General features: G+C 34.4%; 1 protein-coding gene across 2 annotated transcripts in view; it reads left to right on the top strand.

Moving 5' to 3' along the window:
* ARL3 (ARF like GTPase 3) overlaps nt 1-21,017 on the top strand; it is a 30,761-nt gene that overhangs the window by 668 nt on the left and 9,076 nt on the right. Inside the window, exons 1-5 of one of the 2 annotated variants that reach the window (XM_074295471.1) lie at nt 522-542; nt 6,045-6,188; nt 9,913-10,029; nt 14,715-14,765; nt 17,130-17,315. In XM_074295471.1, the coding sequence (XP_074151572.1) occupies nt 537-542; nt 6,045-6,188; nt 9,913-10,029; nt 14,715-14,765; nt 17,130-17,315 (504 nt within the window). In that variant the 5' untranslated portion in view covers nt 522-536. Of the gene's footprint in view, nt 1-521; nt 543-6,044; nt 6,189-9,912; nt 10,030-14,714; nt 14,766-17,129; nt 17,316-21,017 lie in introns of those variants that run through there. The other variant, XM_074295472.1, reaches the window with a different exon arrangement.

The following is a 21,017-nucleotide window of genomic DNA, read 5'->3' as shown; positions in this document are numbered from 1 at the left end:
GGGGGCGTCCTGCATGCAGTCATCCGGGAGTGGCGGGAAGGGCCTGACGCCCGGTGTGGGGCATGCTCCCCCAGCCGGGCTCCGTATCCACAGGTGCGGGCCCTGAGGAGTAGAGAGAGCCCGCACTCTCTAGAGGCTTTCCCTGGAGACAGGCGCCTGCTCTAATTGGTGCCTCCCCTTTTAGGGTTTGGGGACCTGCCCATCCTGAGCAGCAGCCTATCCAGCCCACGGCCACCGTGCTTCAGCTGGTCTTTTCCTCCATCCCCCTCCCTTTTTAAAGAACTGATCAAACCTTGAGCGAAAAGGCTAGCTTTGGGTAGAAGTCTCTGGACTTCCGAAGGGATAGGAAAAGGGTAGATGGACTGCTTATCAATTTAGGGCACAGATTCTCACTTTCATCTCAAACTAGAACTTTCCCTTAATTTGGACTTGGATAGTTTGGCCTTTTCTAATCGGACCCTGTTGATTTCAGAATAGTTCATTTGGAGGGTTAAGAAGAGGTTCGTATCCCAAAAGGATTCTCAAGCTTCCTGACGATGCTGGTCAGTTATTCACTTGAATGGAAAATAGTTAGGGTTTGTAGCCACGAGTGGTGGGTAGTGTTGAAGCTGTAATTTGAGTTGCTCTCCACTATCGTTTTTTTGTTAACCTTTAAAAACATTGGAAAATTTCAGTGGTTGGAAGGCTTAGAAAAAGCTATATCAAAGTGAGAAAATATATCTAATATTTAATAAGAGATCAGTGAATAAATAGAGGAGGAAAAAACCAATTGATTGCACATGATCAGATTGCTAAGTATAAGTAGAATTCTTTTAGCTAATGCTGCCAACCAAATTTTGCACATTCTATGTAACAGTTTTGTTAACCTCAGGCTAAACAGATTTGTGTAAATATTTTTGGTGTTATCTTTTTATTAATCATTTGTTTATGGAGTGTTCATTAGAAAGCTTTCTCATTAAAGAACACAAATATTTACACCAAAGTAACTAGAAATGAAGCTAAATAGGCATGTCAGACCAACAGAAGATGAAGATTGTCATCACAGATGACAAATGCATCATCATTGGCTAACTTTACCAATTTATCCATCAAATGAACTGAACAATTTGGTGTTTTGTTTTGTTTTTTTAAATTCAAGATTATAAATAACAAATACTGCATCTACTTCCAGGTGTAAATTGGTTTTTGCTGGATTTTTTTCCCTCTTAAATATAAATATATACACATGCATGCACACATATATGAAACAAAGAATTAGCACAGGCATTCTTTAGTATATGTTTGGTTTAAAATTTTTGTTTATAAGAGGGTCTGTATTGTTACAATTGAATATAAGTTTCTTAAGACAAAGCCTGCTTTTTGTTTTTATCTTTATATCTCAGTGCCCTGAAGTACTGGATGTCTGGTAAAGGCTTGCTTAATTAGAAAATAAAATGTCAAATTTTTAGAACTTGTAATGTGACTTAGTGTATCATATTTTTTGTGAGTTCAGAATTCTATGTTTGGGCTTTCTAGTCACTCTTATTGGTTTTTTGAGGTAATTATCTATATCTGAACTGAAAGCTGGTCTTTTATATATTTTCCTATAACTTTGCTAATTTTGAATTTTTTCTAACATGAGAGACATAGGTATTTGCAGTGCTATTATTATAGATGCAAATCTAATTTCACTTTTAATGTCAATAAAAGTGAATGAACAAAGTATAGATACAAGTTAACAACTTCCTGAAATAAAAAAATCCAGGAAACTTAAGCTGAGACTAATAGTTGATACTTGTTTGTTTTAAAAACTGGACTACTGTAACAAAAACTGTATTCATTCACCAATAGTTTCTTCAAACATTTTAAGCTGGTTATAGTATACTTGAGTATGAAATGATGAAATGATTAGTTTTAATCCTAACTTCACATTTTTAACCAGTATTATTTTATTTAGCACTCAGCAAATCAGTATTGTAGTAGATACTATACTATTGTATTGCTTCTTGATATGTTGGTAGTTTTCAGGTGTATTTTGTATTTGATGATTATTCCAAACCAAAAGTGTTTAAAATATAATTTAGAAATATTTAACAAAATAAAAGTACATTAAAACATAGATAACATTACAATTTGAAATTAAGCCAATATACATCCATCAGAGATCCTTATGTATAGATTAAGACTCCCATTTCTATTTGTTTTTGATATCACTGTTTTATATAAAAAATCCTTTGGACAAAGTACTCTTGATCCATTCTTTTTGAGGAAAAGCCCATTTCATTGGCACTGATAGAAAGGAACATTGACATCTTTGCCCCAGGCAAAGCTCAAGTCTTCTCATGTATTTATTGTAGAGATAACTGAACACAATTCCTTATTTAGGTATATAAAATTGCTGGATCTAAAGTCAGGAAGCCCAAACCCAGTACTAGTTGGGTGTTCCTAGGCATGTCATTTAACCTCTGCCTGCTTCTGTTTCCCCTTCAATAACAAAGGCAGAACAATAGCAATAAAATGGGATGATGATAATACCTACCTCCCAAAAGTTATTTTGAGTATCAAATAGAATACAAATAATATTTGTAAAGTGCTTAGAATGGACACAAAGAAGGTGTTTAATAAGTTTGTGTTTACTTCCAATCAAAGTATTCTTGAAATGCTTCATGGTGAGGCTACTATAAATTCTTAAAGGCCATGTATGCTAGCAGAAAACAAATTTTCAACAGCCTTGCCAAAATGAAAACACTTTGACTGAATTGTTTGTTTCCCTAGAACCATTATAATCACTATAAGGTGACTGTCAGGATAATGAGACTTTGTGCTATGATAATTCTTAAATATTGCCTACTAAAATGGAGGGAGTAACAACAACTACCGACTCATGGCTCTTTGAAGTAAGAGATGTCCAGACTGTAGAAAATCCAATATAAGGTCCAGTCACAACATTCTAGAGATTAAGATGGTCTTACTTAGCAACACTATAGTTTATTTGTTTTTGAGTTGTCATATCCATTTTAAGCTCATTGAGGGGAACTACAGACAACTGGAGTTTTTCCAAACCCCATTGTTGTTAGGATTACAAGGTGAGTTCTCACCTTGTCACTGTCTAGACAACCTGAGTTCTCACCTTGTAATCCTAACAATTGTAAAGTTCAAATACCCCAATAGATAAATTTGTTTGTATTCCTCTTTATCTAAACTTGGAATGGACTAGGTTGTAGATATTTCATGTGCACCTCCCAGTCATTTAGCTAAATAGGTGTATATTGCACTTCAGTCTTATATACCTACCTAGTCACTGTAAAAGTTCATTCAAATATTTTATGGATGAGTTAGACCTATTTTGTCTGCCAGTTTGAGAATAATAACTGTTGTACACAGCATGTGGTAGTAACATGCTTATTAGGTAAAAAAAAATTTATAGCATTTAATCAATATTAGGGCAAAGTACTAAGGCAGGATGCTAAAAATATATCTTAAATTCATATTCCAGCTAATTAATTTATTCACTGGTATGATTAGCTGTTCTTTAAGGTATATTTAGAAAGTAGTACTGTTTTATTAAATGCTAAGAATGTTAATTTCTTTGAACTTCAGATCAAATAACATTTCAAATAAATAGGTGGACATTGTTATACAAGCAGACATAGAGATAGACTTATTTTGCTTTACCTTCAGGCTTTTAAATCAGCTTACTTTATTCACTGCAGGTAGAATGCTGATTTCTATAAATATCTTCCGTCTTTAGCTAACCCTTATAATCCTGTGATCCACTGACTAGGATTGTCAGTAGGTGTGCTGTTACATTTTATGGCATATGTCATTCCTAATGCCATTCATCATTCTACCATGAAAGAGTGAGGAAAAGATGCTGGATTTCTAGTCAGGACCCAGGCCTGCCACTTAGCAATCACATCTATGTTTTGAGCAAGCCATTCATCTCTGGATCTCTTATTTTCCCATCTGTAAAATGGCAGGACAGTGTTGGACTATGGTCACCATCGGGCTGAAATCTATAATTCTGTTTCTTTAGTGTCACTTTCTTTGAAAGCAAATCTTTCTATTTCAATATTCTTTCCAAAGGAAAATTGCTATTAGAAATACAGAATCTTTTTTTATGATTCCTATGGTATCAATTTTGTGTGGTTATAGCTAGAGTTCTAATGCTTTCTTGCTGCCTGTTTTTAAGATTAATAGAAATTTGAGGAAGTTAAAATGAAAAAAATCTGAATATAAAAATCCAAATGCTATATTTTTACTTAATGATTTTCTCTTACGGAGATGTGGTGCTCCAGGAAACAGGCCAGATCAGAACTTGTTAGTTAAAGTTTTGTTGGTTTAGAAATGTTAGAATACAAAGCTGTTTTATGAAAAGCAACTCTTCCCTCAAGATTTCCATAGGATTGACAGCTCTATTAACTTGTTCTGTCAAATAGGTAATAGATAATATAGAATATAGTGATAAATTCCAACTGTTTTAAAAATTGATCTTAGGAAGTTTCTTAAATCACTTGATAATGGACATACTTTTTCTGTACTCATCTCTAGGGGTTAACCATGATATGTATTACTCCATTTAATTGTACTCCATTTATTCAAGTATTATTAATGGGGTTGGGGGACGGGGCTGGATCTGTGGTTTAATTAGGATAGGGAACTTTTGTCCCTCCCCTCCTCAAGACAGATCTGTACCTGTTATACAGCTTGGAGTCTTACATAGTTGCTTAAGTTACTGAGAATGTTAAATAACTTGTTGAAGACTGGCATTGAAACTGTCTTGATGAGTCCAAGACCAGCTCCCCATCCACTATAACAAAGATTTCAAACTTGTAAAAAAAAAAAAAAAAGCCTCAAGTACTAAATCAAATTAAAATGTAATTTTGAAATGTTTCACAAAATAAATTTAAATATAAAATATATAATACTAATTTGTGGTTTTCTAAGTCAATATGAGACACACTGGGATCCATTCCTATTTTTGACACACAGCTATAGTCATCCTAATTCTCTGCCAAATATAAATTTTCTCCATTAAAAATGGGAAAATTGAGACATGATACAGGTTAATGTCCTTCAGTAAATCCGTGGCACAATCAGGACTAGAATTAGTGAACAAAGAAACCCAATATGAAACATGAGAGGTTATGTTATTTTCCAGAAGTAATTTTCTCTTAATAAAGTTAGCTGATAAATTTTAATATTACCTAGCTTATTATGTATATAACCATTAGTTATCTTCATATCATCTTTTAATAGCATATCCTTACTTAAGAGTACCTCGTATTCTTTCTAAAAGCCTACAAAAGGGGAAATATTCAAAGTAAGAAGCTATATGGCAAAAGTATTAGGATAAATTGGAAATATTCTTCTTTAATTATTGATTATTTGGTGACCCCTCACTGACTTTAACAATCACTTAATTTCTATGTGTGCCATTTTTCTTATTAAAAGAAAAACAAAACCCTGTTAACACTGATCCTCTCAGAAAGCCTGATAGGATACTTTAGACCAATGGTCCTCAAACTTTTTAAATAGGGAGCCAGTTCACTGTCCCTCAGACTGTTGGAGGGCTAGACTATAGTAAAAACAAAACCTCATACTGTCTCCGCCTCTCAGCCCATTTGCCATAACCCGGGTGGCCGCATAAACATCCTCAGCGGCTGCATGTGGCCCATGAGCCGTAGTTTGAGAACCCCTGCTTTAGACTATTAAGAGTGAACTGAAATAGATGAAGATTAGGATAAACAGTACTTCTGCTACAATTTGCAAACTTTGAGACATCAAAGTCTAGCCATAACTATAATAGATAAGTAATGCTATTTTTTAAAGTTACTTCTGCCAGTATCATTTTCAAAAGTATATTAATATAGTCCTGATAAGATATAAAGGAAGAGACCAGATGGGATAAGTAGCACTTGAATGAAAAACATTACTTAAAGCTTTCCACAGCTAAGAGCTATGTTCAGTGAGAATGAACTTATGCTCTACTGGCCAGCACAATGAAATCCAGGCATTGGTGGTAAAGCCTTGAAACTAACCTCTCTTCTTTGTGATTACCCAAGGGTTTACTCTCAATCCTGAGGAAATTGAAGAGTGCACCAGACCAGGAGGTAAGAATTCTACTCCTGGGCTTGGATAATGCTGGCAAAACTACACTCCTGAAGCAGCTTGCATCTGAAGACATCAGTCACATTACACCTACACAGGTAAACACATTCTGTTATGCAGTATTTTTGTTTCATGGTACATCATGCCCTTCAGAAAAAGGAAGCCTAAGGCTTGATAAGGAAAAAACAGAACTTTTGTCTTTTAGCTCTTGGTTTAATGCCCAATAACATATTTTACACCATCTAAAAGTAAACATTTACATTATGTATATTCTGATCCAATCAACATTCGGAATTCAACATTTTATTAAGTGCAAGTCACATAATATTTTGATTTTTTTTTTAAAAAGTGGGATAGTAAAAGGTAACAGTCCAAGGATGAAATCCATGAAATATTGAGTGGGAGCAATGAAATATTTAAAGAATCAGAGGAAGGCTTCTAATGCCTTAGATGGATCTTTTATGGAGGTTTACAAAAAGACATGGACAAGAATTACATAATATAAAAGGCTACAACTAGGTTTTCATTTGCACTGGTAGAAAGAATATGCTGGCTATTTAAGAGCATGCATTTTTTAAAACTATGTACAAGGCACTAGCAATCCAAAAATGAAGACCACCACAGACTCTGCCCCACTCTTTCTGCTCCTCCGCAGTTTATGTTCTAAATCTAAGGCTAACCAAGATGAAAAAGTATAGGGAAATTAAAAAAAAAAAAAAAAACTACAGAACAATAGAAACGAGAAATAATTCATGCCAGGGTAAAAGGGGATTCTATGTACTATTTTGTTCATTTAAAAATTTTTATTTTTAACACTAAGCCTCTCAGAAAGGATTCTGTGAGAATGAAATTTCCATAGGACATGGTAGATTAATAAGGGTGAACTGAAATAAATGAAGGATAAGATAAATATAACATCTAAGCTACAATTTATAAACCTGTTGAAACTTTGAGATGACAGCATTCATAACAACTATAAGTACAGGACAGAAAAATTGGTGAATGTCTTTATACCTCTTTCCCTACAAGAATAGAAGGAGAAAATTTTTAAGGAGAAAAATTACTTCCTCACTAAATACCTGGACTTATTGACTGGCAATTGATCTGCTGTTCTTAGTAACTTTGTAGCATTAGCATATGTGAGAAAAAGAGTGTTATAAACCTGAGATGATTCATTGTTTCTTTTCTGGATAGTATTTATACAACTGTTGATTTCTGTGCTTAATTACTAGTGAGCATTCTTAACTTGTACCTTATTTCAGAAGAGTCACTGAGTTGCTATCAGACTAACAATTTTAGAGTTTCTGAACAAATTTTACAATTTAAAGAATAATAAATTACAGTAGTTTCTCCTGGAAAGACTAAAAAAAACACACTCTAGTGGATGCCCTTCAGTTAGGGAATGGCTGAATAGGTTATAATATATGATTATAATGGAATATTATTCTATATGAAATGATGAGCAGGTTGATTTCAGAAAAGCATGGAAAGATTTACATGAACTGATGCTAAGTGAAGTGAGTAGAACCAAGAGAACTTTGTACACAGCACAGACTATGTAAGAATTGATTGTGATAGATTTTCCTCTTTTCAACAATAATGTGATTGAGGCCAATTCCAAGAGACTTGTGATATAAAGTTTCAGCCACATCCAGAGAGAGAACTATGGATTCTGAATGTGGATCAGTATTTTCATCTTTTTTGTTGTTGTTTGTTTGCTTGTTGTTTTTTTTCTTTCTTTCTCGTATTTTTTCCCTTTTGACCTGTTTGGTTTTTTAGGTTTTTGTTTTTGTTTTTTGCATGGCATGAGAATGTTTAGAAGAATTGCACATGTTTAACCTGTATTGAATTATTTGCTGTTTGGGGGAGAGTGGAGGAGAAAAGGGAGAAAAATTTGGACCAGGGCTTTGCAAAGGTGAATGCTAAAAACTATCTCTGCATATGTTTAGAAAAATAAAATATTGAAATGTTTTAAATCACACTCTAGTGTGTTTGGGCCCTTACAAGAGAAGAAAATATAATTTTTATGAATATTCAGGAAAAAAGATAAAGCACATATTTTATACATTTTGACCCGGATTCTTATGTCTCTTTGTAGTTGATAGGTTTTGGCATTTAAAATCTCTATTTGAAAGGGACATTATTAAATGAACAGTTTTAGATACTTTTGGCAAGGAGTTAAAATGCATTCTCCATTTATTTATCCATTGTCTTCCCAATATTCAAACATACATTTATTTCTGTTTCATTTAAAGTTTTATAGAAACACCAACACCATAAATTATACACAAGTGACTCTCCTCAGTAGTGAAGATTCTGGTAGCACCTGCCCCTGATGTAGTGTGTCCTAGTTTCAGATCTCAAGTAGTGATAGTGGCATGTAGGCAAATTTACCAGATGTTCAGAATGAGCTCCTTTGCCCTGTTATTTTTTACTAAGCAAGATAAATTTCCTGTTCACTAGCAGCAAACCCTCAGACCAGATTTTAAAATCTTGATTTCACTGTACCACTTATAGAGAGATAAAATAATCCTAATTGTAAAATGTGATCTGAATCTTGAATTTTTTGCTCATTTGTCCTTATAATTCCTGACTCAGGATACTTACCATGATTTACTCTACATTGCAGTAACTCCTGAAAATCAACATATTTTCCAGTTGACCAAAGATTTCTAAAAGAACAACGTAGATTATTTCTAGGGATCCGAAGGTTTCCCCCTCCAGCCACTACCCACAGCATGACTTCTTGATTCAGAGTTGCATTGTGTGCTTTTTTGGCAGAACTTTAAATCTCCATAGTTCTTTAAAATATGATTCAAGTGCAAATTTATTCTCCCACATACATGGTAGCATAAGTTTAGTTCTTTCTACACCCTATTTAATCCACTATAGAAAAAATCTTTCTATACTGAACCATAATTTAAAAAACTGATTCTTCACACACAGTGCTTGTTCCTCTTTAAATTTAGCATTCTGTTCTCTTAAGTTTTCAGGTTTAACCATATTCCTGATACCCTTTACCATTCTAAGATCTTCAGATAGCACTCTCTATGTTGCAAATCCAAATTGAGTCTTACTGTCTTGATTCTCCCATCCTTGTAAACACTATAGGTATTTAGTTCAATTAGATAAATATTTATTAAATACCTAGCATGCCAGATACAAATAAGAAAAAGAGCCAGTTTCTGCCCTCAAAGAACTTACAATCTAATGGGAGAAGACAGCACAAAAAGAAACTAAAAATCAGGGCAATTGAGAATGGAACTCCAGAGGGTGCCTGGCTGGGAACATGATTATTATGTGAAATAAAAGTGAAGCAGTGCTCCTGATGGAGAAAGGAGTTTCTAGGAAGGAGTGAAGTGAACCCTCTGTAAGGGAAGATTTGGGAGAAGTTTAGTACTCTATTCTCCAACCCTCTGATCAGAGGGGAATGGCAGCTGTGAGTAAGTTGAGACTGTGTAGAGTATCCAAATGTAAGGCACAGTGGTGAGATTTCAGGTGATCAGCTTCTCCTGAAATGTGGCAAAAGCATGTTGCTTCTTGAAATGGAAACCAAGCAGGACTGCTGTTGGAGAATGGGGTAGACAGCAATATTTTGTCAGTACTTCATCAGCTACTGGTTCTATAACATTGGTGAGGTTAATTGTACATGAGCTAGCTTCTCTGTATCATTTTCATTGCAGATGATTTTCATTAGTACTATGTTCGTCTCTGTCAATACTTCTTACAAGTGGGAGATGCCAAAGCTGTTAAATATGATCTTTTACCAATATAATCCCAAAGCATGACTTAACTAGGTGTTTTTGCCTTTTTCTTTTTCAGGGCTTTAACATCAAAAGTGTACAGTCACAAGGTTTTAAACTGAATGTATGGGACATTGGTGGACAGAGGAAAATCAGGCCATACTGGAGGAATTATTTTGAAAATACTGATGTACTTGTAAGTACTGCCTACTCCTGCATTAATTCAAGGCCTTTCCTGCTGTGTGCTAGAAACATTAACACTCTAATGTTCTCATTGTCAGTATTTCCACTGCCATAACATTAATCATCATGAACTTATTAGCAGGGCCAGCAGAAGACTGGCGATTGTAAAGCAAGCAATCTTGGAATAGCTTTTAAAAGACACATTATTGTTGCTTGGTAACAATAGTGTGTCCTTCCACACCTTGGCCAAATAATCTGTTTATAAACATACTTCAGTGATTTGAGCAGCAAAATAAAACTTAGAAGATCCCAGAATGTCACTAACTATAATCACCAAAATGAAGCTCAGAGGCTCTTTTCATCCATCTCTAAAATGGGAAAAGCCTTGCTTCATATGATTACTACAAAAATTAATAAGAATGCTATAAGAATTAATTTTTCATTCTCATTGGGTTGTGATAATAGCAAAACATAAATTTTGTTATCATAAAATCAAATCAACAAATATTAATTTTGCACCTACTCCATGTGAGGCGCTGTTGTAAGAACCATACCATAATCTGACTTTTTGTGAAGAAAACTTCTCTGGTGTAGATGCCAAATTGTGTGGAAAAAAATAGGTTATTGGCTAGGAGGGAGGTAGAGTGAGGTACAACTTTCCAAGAGAGAAAACTATGCTCTTAGCCTCAGGAAACTTAGTAAATACCTATTCACAGTATTTGTTTTATTAATCATTTAAGTGTTATTCTTAAATTGTATTAAAAGCACACATTAGATTAAAAAGAGAGGTTGTAGGGAGAAACAAAGCTTATATTGGATGCTTTGCAGGTATAAGGCAAAGTAAGGAAAATTCTAGAAGATGGGTAGTTAAGGGTACAGATATTTGTCAGGTTCCTAAAAAAGGTCTCTAAAATTTCCTGGTCCTTGGGTAAGAATTTAAAAGTTAAATAAATCTAACAGCTAGTAGGCAGAATGCAAAGATGATGTAATGTAATCACAGATGTAGCATTTTGTGTGAACCATATGTACCCAGCAAGCTATGTATATTTGAGCAAAAATCAGTTCAGCATAGCAACATGAGGAAAGTTTTTTTCTGAAGCATCAGGAAGCCAGTTGGATTTAGATTCAACCTTGTGTTGTTCCAATGCCTGTGAGACCATGGTTATCAGCCTGGTCCCTAGGGCTAGACTCCAAGCACTACCTTGCCAGACTTAACAGCACCTAGGGATGCAGTTTTTATTTGTTTGCTTTAAATTCTTTACTTCTTGAGTTAGGAAAATCTGATTCCAAAACTATTTCCTTAATCAGATGGTTTCAAGAGTAATTTAACTATTTCCCACCAGGTGGACACCACAGGGAACTACATAAAATTTTATTAGCCTAAAAGGGTTAACACAATGCCTAAATATAGTCCAAATTATTCCTAAGGGAGGATCAAAAGCATGAAACATATCTGGTTCATGATTTTCTACTCCTAGAGAAGAGGAGAGATAAAAGGTGTGATAGAAGTAATGGGCAGATAGATACACTTTTCCCAAGGTCATTAGAAAGCATAGAAATATATACCACTGCTGTTTCTCAAGGTAGAGCTTTGTATGACAAAGCTCCATTGATTTTTACTTTTAAATATAACTTTAAATATAACTTAAAGTATCTCATCATTTTATAACCAAATCAAACCATTTGCTACTCATCTCCACTGAGAATTCTCGAATATGCCTCAAATTCTCTGAAACAAGGTGATTTCTAGACTACAATAAACAGTAGACATATTTTGGTATGGAATAAATAGAAAGGACAGTTGGGGAAACTATAGATAATCCAAAAATTTCATTTTAATCAATAGCTTCAGTATTCCTTCCTCAAACTTTTGCCCAGCTACTAATAAAGTGTGAGTTTCATTTCTTCTCCATGTATCCACCCTTTGGTGGAGAGATGTTTACAAGAAGTAAAATGGCCAAAAGGTGGCAGCAGTAGGGAGAAGAAAGAAAAACAAAAGAATCTTCTGTTCATTTCCTCAGTGATTAGTCATTGGATAATGTCAGTTGAATAAACTTATGGGAGTCCATATCACAACAGATAAAAATCTTTTTTACTGACCTTCCCATGATGATAATAGAGTTTCAATGTCATTTCCTAGAAGACGTGTATACTTAATTTTGCATATGGCAAAATTTCAAATGTCCTGAGTTAAATTAGGATTTTAAAATAGGGCTAATAATAAGTTTGCCTGGATCCACACTATTTTAATATCAAAGTTAGAAGAGTACCAGAGCTTCTATTTTTTCTAGTTCTTTGAAGCTGAAAACCAGATTCTCTATTTTAATTGGTTTGGGGATTGTTTTTTACATGGCAAGGTTGACAGACAATAAAAAATAGATCATATCAGGAACAGTAGTATTTTCTTGTAAATGGCAATATCCCATAAGGAGATGAACATTTTTTAAAAGATGAAATCTGTGGGGATAAAAAAAAGCAAAATGTTGAAGAAAAATAAAATGAACACACCAGAGAAGCCTGACCACTGCTTTTCATTTAACTCATTTCTTAGTAAATAGGATAGTCATTTTATAGGCTTCTCCTTAAAATTATGGTACCATCATTTCCAAATGTGATTGGAAGTGATTTGAATGATAAACCAAATACTATGAAAAACATATGTATAGATTGAGGGACAATATGGCTACTTTTGGAAACATACTTGCCATAGCACAGAAGTGTTTTTGTGGGACTATTTGTATGAAATACCAACTAGCAGTAAATCAGTACCAAAGATATACTCTTGTTTTTACTCAGTTTTTGAACTTGCCAGTCAGTATTCTGGATTTTTCTTGGGACCATATCTCTCTACTTTTTAGAACTCTCTACCATCTCCTTATAATATTTGAGATGGACTATAAGTATTTTGTTTTTGTCTTCATATTATACCTTCTATACAAGCACATTTTTCTCCTCTGTGATTTTGTGGGAAGGGTTAGTAGATAATACCCTCAATATGAATCATCAATATGATGTGATATTGACGTAATCTTAGATTGCCTTAAGAGATATATGCCATGTTGTATTAAAGAAGGTGATAGTCTTATATTCTGACTTCATCAGACCACATCTGGAATACTGTTTTCATTTATGAGAACCACATCTTAGGAAAGACATTGATAAACAAATCCAACAAAAGCTGGATGACCACTTGCTGAAATAGAGGGCATTCTTTCACGTATGGAGTAAGACTAGATGATTGTTGAGAGCCCTTTTCAGTTTTGAAATTTTGTAACTTTTTTTCCCCTTTTTTTGTCACCTGCATAAGACCACCTAGGCAGTCTTTTCTGCTAGACACACCCTCCTCCTAGTCACTATTGATATGATGTCTTCTCATTTTTCATATCCTTCATTTTGGTACATTGCTTAAATGAAATCCATTTCAATCTTGTCTAGACTCTCTCACCCAAAATAAAAGTAAAATCAACTCCATGTTACATGGTTACTCACTTCTAATATAGAGATTATGTTATCATTATCATATATTATTATTATAACTATTCCAATATGTTTCCTTCCTTTCTACATGAAGCACTCCTATAAAATAGTTATTCTGAGCCTCTGAGTTAGAAGGACCTTCATAGCTCATGTTTTGCATTAACTTGCCAGCCATTCAACATTTATGAGGTACCACTATGAATAGAGTGTTGGCCTTCTTTGGATATTTTATAATAACAATAAGACCTTAGAATTCTAAGGCCCAGAACATTCTTTGTGCCTCTCTTCACTCTTTGTTTTTCCCTGGGAAGAAACACACACACACACACACACACACACACACACACAAACAGACATGAAGATATAAATATTCTTGGGAGAAAAAAATTATGTCTGCAGTTGTTTTAGACTGAACTTCATTTCTGTGACAGTTTTTAGTTGTGGGTGCCTGACTGACAGTATTCAGCAGAATTTTACTTGCTTTTGTTTTAGAAGGGAATCTGGTTTAGGCGTGGGACAGAATATGATGCACATACAGATTGGTTTCTGCAGGTACATTTATGTAGTTTAGTGCTACTAAAGATGATAGGTTTGATATTTCTTTGGTTAAAAAACACTTTTGTAGAAGATTTGTCTTTATTGCATTGTTTTAATTATAATTTATAATTATGTAGCAAAAGAAATTCTAAATTTGTAGGAGATTTGTCTTTATTGCATTGTTTTAATTATAATTTGTAATTATGTAGCAAAAGAAATTCTAAATTTGTAGTGTATATATACTGAACTCCCGATCCTCTTATGAGATTTTCCCCCCAATTTTTCCTGTTATCTATATCTCATCCCTTGAGCTAGACTAACTAGATTTTTAATGTAAATGTGAAAGATAACTAAGCACTAAAAGATAACATATACATTAATTCCAAGAATATTGCCCATATGATTTTTGAGATTTGTCTGTGTTAATTTTTACATCTCAACACATATCATCACATTTATCCAAAGACATTCCCTGGTTTTTGTCACTTCCTAGATATTGTTGTTTGTGAGAAAAGATTTCCCAGACATTTTGTTTTCTTTTGCTTCCCTAAGTGAGGTGAACCTGCCACCCTGGCTTTTCAGTGCAAGATTGAACTGATATCTTCTACTCATGTCTAGAAGCAGCATTGAGTTTTTCCATATGGGATCACTAAAGTAAAGTAATCATTCCTATTTCTTTTATAGATATATGTTATCGACAGTGCAGACAGAAAACGATTTGAAGAGACGGGTCAGGTAAATAATTCTTCTGTCCAAATATTTCCAAAATAACTAATTTTCCATTATTTTATTAAATGTTTGAGAGTTAGGAAGCTATTTTTAAAAACTTTTATAATTCAAACAAAATAGTCTTTGTAAAAGCTGGGCTAAAATAGAAGTTGATTCCAAAACTATTAGTGGAGGTCTTTACAACAAAAATTAATCAAATAAAACAGATAAGACTATTAGTAAATGGAATTTGATATGAAAACTAAAATCTTTGCAGATTCTTTTCTAGGCCCTTAAAAGAGGCCAAAAATGAACTTAGTTTGTTTTTCTTTACATCTTTCTAAATTAACTTAATTGATCTTGGGGTAACAAAAAAAATTTTTTTTCAGGAATTAGAATATATAACCTAAATAGGCTACTTGTGTGTCAGATACATGGTACATGGTGCTAAGTAACCATGTACATCTTGAACTCTGTCTTGTTTGTAAAGAGTACACAACACAGAGTACAGTATGTATATATGCTTTTTTAAAGTGAAGGGATGTATATAAAATGGATATGGATATTTTTCCCCCCACTGTTAAATGAAGCATAAATGCACTTCTTCACTAGTCCACCTTTTTAGAGAGATAAGACACAGACATCAGTATAGGGTCACCAGCCTGAACCTAGGTCTGGTGTGTTATTCCAGTATTTGGGATAGCTTTTCTTCTTTAGGACAAGGAAACGCCGTACATTTGGAGACTACCCAGCATATCACAGTGACAAATAAACATTTTTTTTATTTGAGCTAGAACTAAACTGAAGAATTGTATCTTATCTTGAAGGTCCTTATATTATCAACCTCATGAACCATCTAGCTCCCTCCCACATGATTTTTTTAAATAGCTCTTTATTTTTCCAAATGCATGGAAAGGTAGTTTTCAACATTCACCCCTGCAAAACTCTTGTGTTTCAAAATTTCCCTCTACCTCCTCTCATAGATAGGAAGCAATCCAGTATAGGTTAAACACATGCAGTTCTTCTAAACATATTTCCATATTCATTATGCTTCCCCAAAAAAAAAAAATAAAAATCAAAAGGTGAAAGAAGGAGCAGCTAGGTGGCGAAGTGGACAAAGCACCAGCCCTAAAGTCTAGAAAACCTGAATTCAAATCTGGCTTCAGATACTTAACACTTCTTAGCTGTGTGACCTTGCTTGGGCAAGTCACTGAACCCCAATTGCCTCAAAAAAAAAAAAAAAGTGAAAGAAAAAAAAAAGATGAGGAATAAAAACAAGCAACAACAAAAGTGAAAATACTGTGTTCCGATATAGTTTTCTCTCTCTGAATGCAGATGGCTCTTTCCATCACAAGTCTGTTGTAATTGCCTTGAATTACCTCATTATTGAAAAGAGCCAAGTCTATCACAGTTGATCATCACACAATCTTGTTGTTGCTATATACAATGTTCTCTTGGTTCTATTTACTTCACTTAGCATCCATTCATACAGGTCTTTCCAGGCTTTTCTGAAATCAGCCTGCTCATCATTTCTTATAGAACAATAATATTCCATTACATTCATATACCATAACTTATTCAACCATTCTCCAGCTGATGGGCATTCATTCATTCAGTTTCCAGTTCTTGCCACTATAGGATTTTTAAGAAGATAAATTCTATGTGAAATGTTATCTTTATGGCAATTAGGCTTATTATGCATGCCTTCCCAGCAAAAATTTACTGTAGATAGAACCAACCTGCAATTAAACATCACTTTCATTCCTCTTCCCCCACAAAATATGTAAGTACAGGAACTTTGCAAGTAGGCTCATAAAACTTTGTGACACCATAGATAGTAAACATGATATGGGTATAGGTCCATGTCTTCAGCAGGACAGTAGTTAAAACAGTCATAGCCATTAAGGAAGGTACTTAAATTAGTCTAAGTTCATAGTCTTCCAAGAATGGCATGAAAAGGCAACGCAACTTGTCAGTTATAGACAAAAACATGGTATAAAGCTGCATTCTTCAGCAGTACAAATGCAGTGGTTTAGGAAGTTTCAAAGCCATCACTGGTTCTAAATATTTTTTTTATCTAAAATAAGATTTATTTAATCTCCCTTGACAAATATTCAAATGTAAAAAAAAAAAAAAAAAAAAGGAAAATTGGAAATGAACAAATAAAACAAACTATAGCTGTAACCATAGCTGTGTCATTTTAGCAATAATTAAAAGAAACAAAAGACATATATATTATTCCTTATACTGTAGTATCAAAATAATTCTGTTAGTTTTGTGTCCCTTTTTGCATCTCTTTCCTGAATATCTAAATGTTTTTCTTACTAGAGGAAAGATGAGATTTGACAGAATCAAGTGTGGATTTTCACCTCCTTTTCTAAAATGATACAGGAACTAGCTGAATTACTGGATGAAGAAAAGCTAAGTGGTGTCCCCGTGCTCATCTTTGCTAACAAGCAGGATTTGCTCACCGCAGCCCCTGCCTCAGAGATCGCAGAGGGACTGAACCTACACACGATTCGGGATAGGATGTGGCAGATCCAGTCTTGCTCAGCCCTTACAGCAGAAGGAGTACAGGTGAGATGACAAGGAAGTGTGTGATAGGAGAAGCACAGGGATTCTCAGACAATGTCTGAACTTAAAAAGCAAGGAAATTATTTCGACAGGGAAATCCATTCCTATATTTTAAGATAGCATTAATAGTTTTTAAAACATTTTTGCTCAACAACCAAAACAGTAGTATTAGTATGATATATCAGAAGCACAACAATTTGAAGTACTTGACTAAAGATTTTTAAAATATATATAGATATAGATATAATAGAACCGTCAAGAATTGTTTTTATTTTTCTGTTAGTTGCCTTTTCTGCTCTTCTCCTTGATATCTTTCCTGTTACTACTGATTGGTTTCTCCACTGGGAAGCTTTTAATAGCTCATATTTTATACAAGGGACTTGCATATATTGTATTTATTCTGTTAATTTGTTTTTTGTTTAATTCTATTATTTGTAAAATCAAACAACTGTCAACCAAGAATCTATATCCCCAAAGAGTGATGAATTGTTCCAGGTCCTGATACTCTCCACAAGATATCATTAGAGTCAGTCAGTCATTTACAACTATTTACACTGAGTGTCTCTAAGGTATAACTTTATCTTAAAACCCTGAGGATCTAAGACATCCTCCCCTTTTCAACATTTAATCTGCTTAACAGCTCTATAGTTACTGCTTACCTGGTATATGCCAGTACTATAGAAGTCCTTAGACAACAGTGTTTGAGCATTTGAACTCAACATGTTGGGATAAGAGGCTAAGATTCTGTACCTGATCAATGTTCTGCAGCCTCTTTCCATTTCCTTTCTGATATTCTTCCTTTTCACCTAATATATTTAACATTGATTTGTCTTTAAATTGCCTGGACGACTTTATCACAAGCAAAATAGTCACTTCCTAGAATTGTCTCTATTCTTCCTTATGGTTTGTTACTTGCCTTTTTGCTGTGATATACAGGCAGCATCTAACCACAGCTGTACTTCTGTTGAGTTTCTAAGTTTGAGAGGAAACTCACTCTGCATGAGGCAAGTGACCACAACAATCAATAAAGACAAGTTAATCACTCCTGAATGCTGACCTCCTTTACCATGACAAAGCTGTTCTCTCCTACTCTACCAGCAGGGGACAGCACTAATTCTAGCCACAGAATATTTAGGCCTCCTTCACTACTTACTCTGGAACTCTTTGGGCCTCCATTACTTTCTGAAAATCTGCACCTTAATTTTCCATAATTTTTTCAGCACATCTTCTGAGCTATTTCGGTGATTATAGTTCACTCTAGACAGTGGATAAGGAAGTGAGAATGTGATAATTTGGTTTAACAACCCATGGTTTGCTTTAAAAAAAAAAAAAAAAAAAAAAAACTAAGGTAGACAGCAGTTATCCATATTCTTTAGTGTGAACCAAGCATGGAAGATGGCATTTTTTCCTACATTTAAAATTATCGTGTTTTTAGACCTGAAAAAAACATTGGTGATGATTTTGTTTAATCTTCTCATTTTATAAAGGAAGAAACTGAAGTCAAGGGATTTACCCAACTCACACAGGTGACAATAGATTCGAGACTAAAACCTTGGTGTCTCCTGGCTCTCAGCTAGAGTTCCTTCTATTATACCAGTTGTGATGAGCCTCAGTCTCTGCAGGGATTCTTTTCTGATAGAATAGTTCACAATACTAGTTTACTGGGTTCTGGAGTTTGAAAAACAAAAGGGTGGAGTTACAGAAATAGATTTTAGAAGCAAATGGTAAATAATATAGTTGTAATCTCTTTTCATTTGGAAAATTAGGATTGGGGGGAGGGAGTTGAACTGTTAGGTTCTTGTTCCTTATGCCTGTCATTAGAATCTAAGAAAAGAAAAGGAGAATTTCTAGAAGAAGAACTCTGAAGAATAACACTCGAAATGTGTAGCTTTAGAGTCCTCTGAATCACTGTCTCATTCATCTTTACCACTTTTATTTCCTTTCCACTGTTGACGAGGGGTAAATTATAGAGCATGCTCTCTTCCCTTGACTTTGAAATCATGATGGAGAAATTCACTGCTTTTTGGTGCACAGCATATTTATTATAAATTATAGGTAGCTGAGTATCCAGATGAGTGGAAAGATAAATTTAAATGGAACACGAGAATAAGAAATATCTGAATGGTGCTGCTTTGGTAAGAGTAAACTTCTCAGAACAGGACCTTCAGGAACCAAGGTCACAGGAAGAGACAGCACAAGAGACCCAAGAAAGAACCATGAACAAGAAAAATAATGACTTTCTATGGAGAAGGAATAGTTTGAAGGTCACTTAATTAGTTTAGTAGATAGTACCATGGTGGATAGAATTGGGTAGTTAAGACTGGGATTTCAAGGTTAATGAGATTAGATTATGGTTAATAGAATGGTATAAATTTAGAGAATTTAACCATTATTTGAAATGGGTTATTTAATAAAAATGTTAATTAAGAAGGGAATCTGATGAATATTGTCCCTTAACGTTAATCTTTTGGGACTGAAGAAAGGTCATTGACAATTTTCTGTGAAAAGCATATTCATTGTGTCATACTAGGTCACCATGACCCTTCCCCCCAGGTAATACCCCTGAACCAAACTTTTTGCCCATTCAGTCATTTTCTCGTTTTCCACTTTATCAAATCACTTAAGTCATTTAATTCCCTTCTGGCTTTGCTCATTAAAATTGTGGGCCTTTAATGCTTTTTGTTCATCAAGCCTGAAGGTTATTGTGTTTAAAAGTAAAACACTTTACTAAGAAAATAACTATAAAGTTTAGTAAATTGTATTAGTTGGATACACTTTGAGACTGTTATTGTGTAAAAGCATCCTGTTTTTCTTCCCCTGAAAGCTAACCTTTGATATTGGTTGCCTAATAACAGCCACAAAGACCAGACAATAAGTGGGTCAGGTAACGTTGCCAAGCACCACACTCATGACCCCAAAGGCCTATGTGAAAACCAGAAAAATGGTAACCTGCAATATCTATCTGTTATACAGCTTTGAAAACAGTATTTCTCTAATTGTATCCTTGGTATCTTTTGTGTTATAACACTCTCTAATTCTGACAAATTATGGCCACACTGGAGTGGGAAGAAAACTTATGTGTTGGATTCTGAGCACACTCGCCATTGGACTTAATTGGAATTGGGTGGATCATATAATTAGTTGAAAAAGAATTTTAAAAAGTGAATGGTGTATTTTGGAATTTAAAAGGGCAGGATGATGAGATAGAATTCTGGGCCTTGCTCCCAATATTATCAAAGAGAATATATTTAGTGCTTCCAGAAAAAGGAAATAAGGTGTATCGTTCATCAACATCCTTTCTAGATGATAACGTTGACTTTGGGGGCTTCAATTGAGACTTTGATTTACATCTGAAGTGCTTTTGCTTTTCCTGATTTATGGTGACTGTGATCTAGAGCCATCATAGAATAAAGGCAAGTTTTTATGGGAAATTGTCAAGAGCAAAAAGGAGGTAAAAGGGACAGGAAGTAGGGAGAGAAGATTAGTCCTGGAACTCATTGACAGTGGTCCAGAAGAGAAGTAACAGGAGATTCAGTTATGTCAAATAAGTGAGGGTTAAAAGAGAAGAAACTATATCTGTAGACACTGAATCTGGAACTACTTCTCAGCTCCTTTATAACGGTGCCTAAGCTAACTGCTATTGAGGCATTTTCCAATTTATGACATTTAGCATAGGAACTTTTTTTTTTTTCTGTTGCTCTTCTT

The sequence above is a fragment of the Sminthopsis crassicaudata genome, chromosome 2, assembly GCF_048593235.1.
Source record: "Sminthopsis crassicaudata isolate SCR6 chromosome 2, ASM4859323v1, whole genome shotgun sequence".
Lineage (NCBI taxonomy): Eukaryota > Metazoa > Chordata > Mammalia > Dasyuromorphia > Dasyuridae > Sminthopsis > Sminthopsis crassicaudata.
Note: the sequence above shows the minus strand (reverse complement) of the source record. Positions and strands in the feature narration are given on the sequence as shown.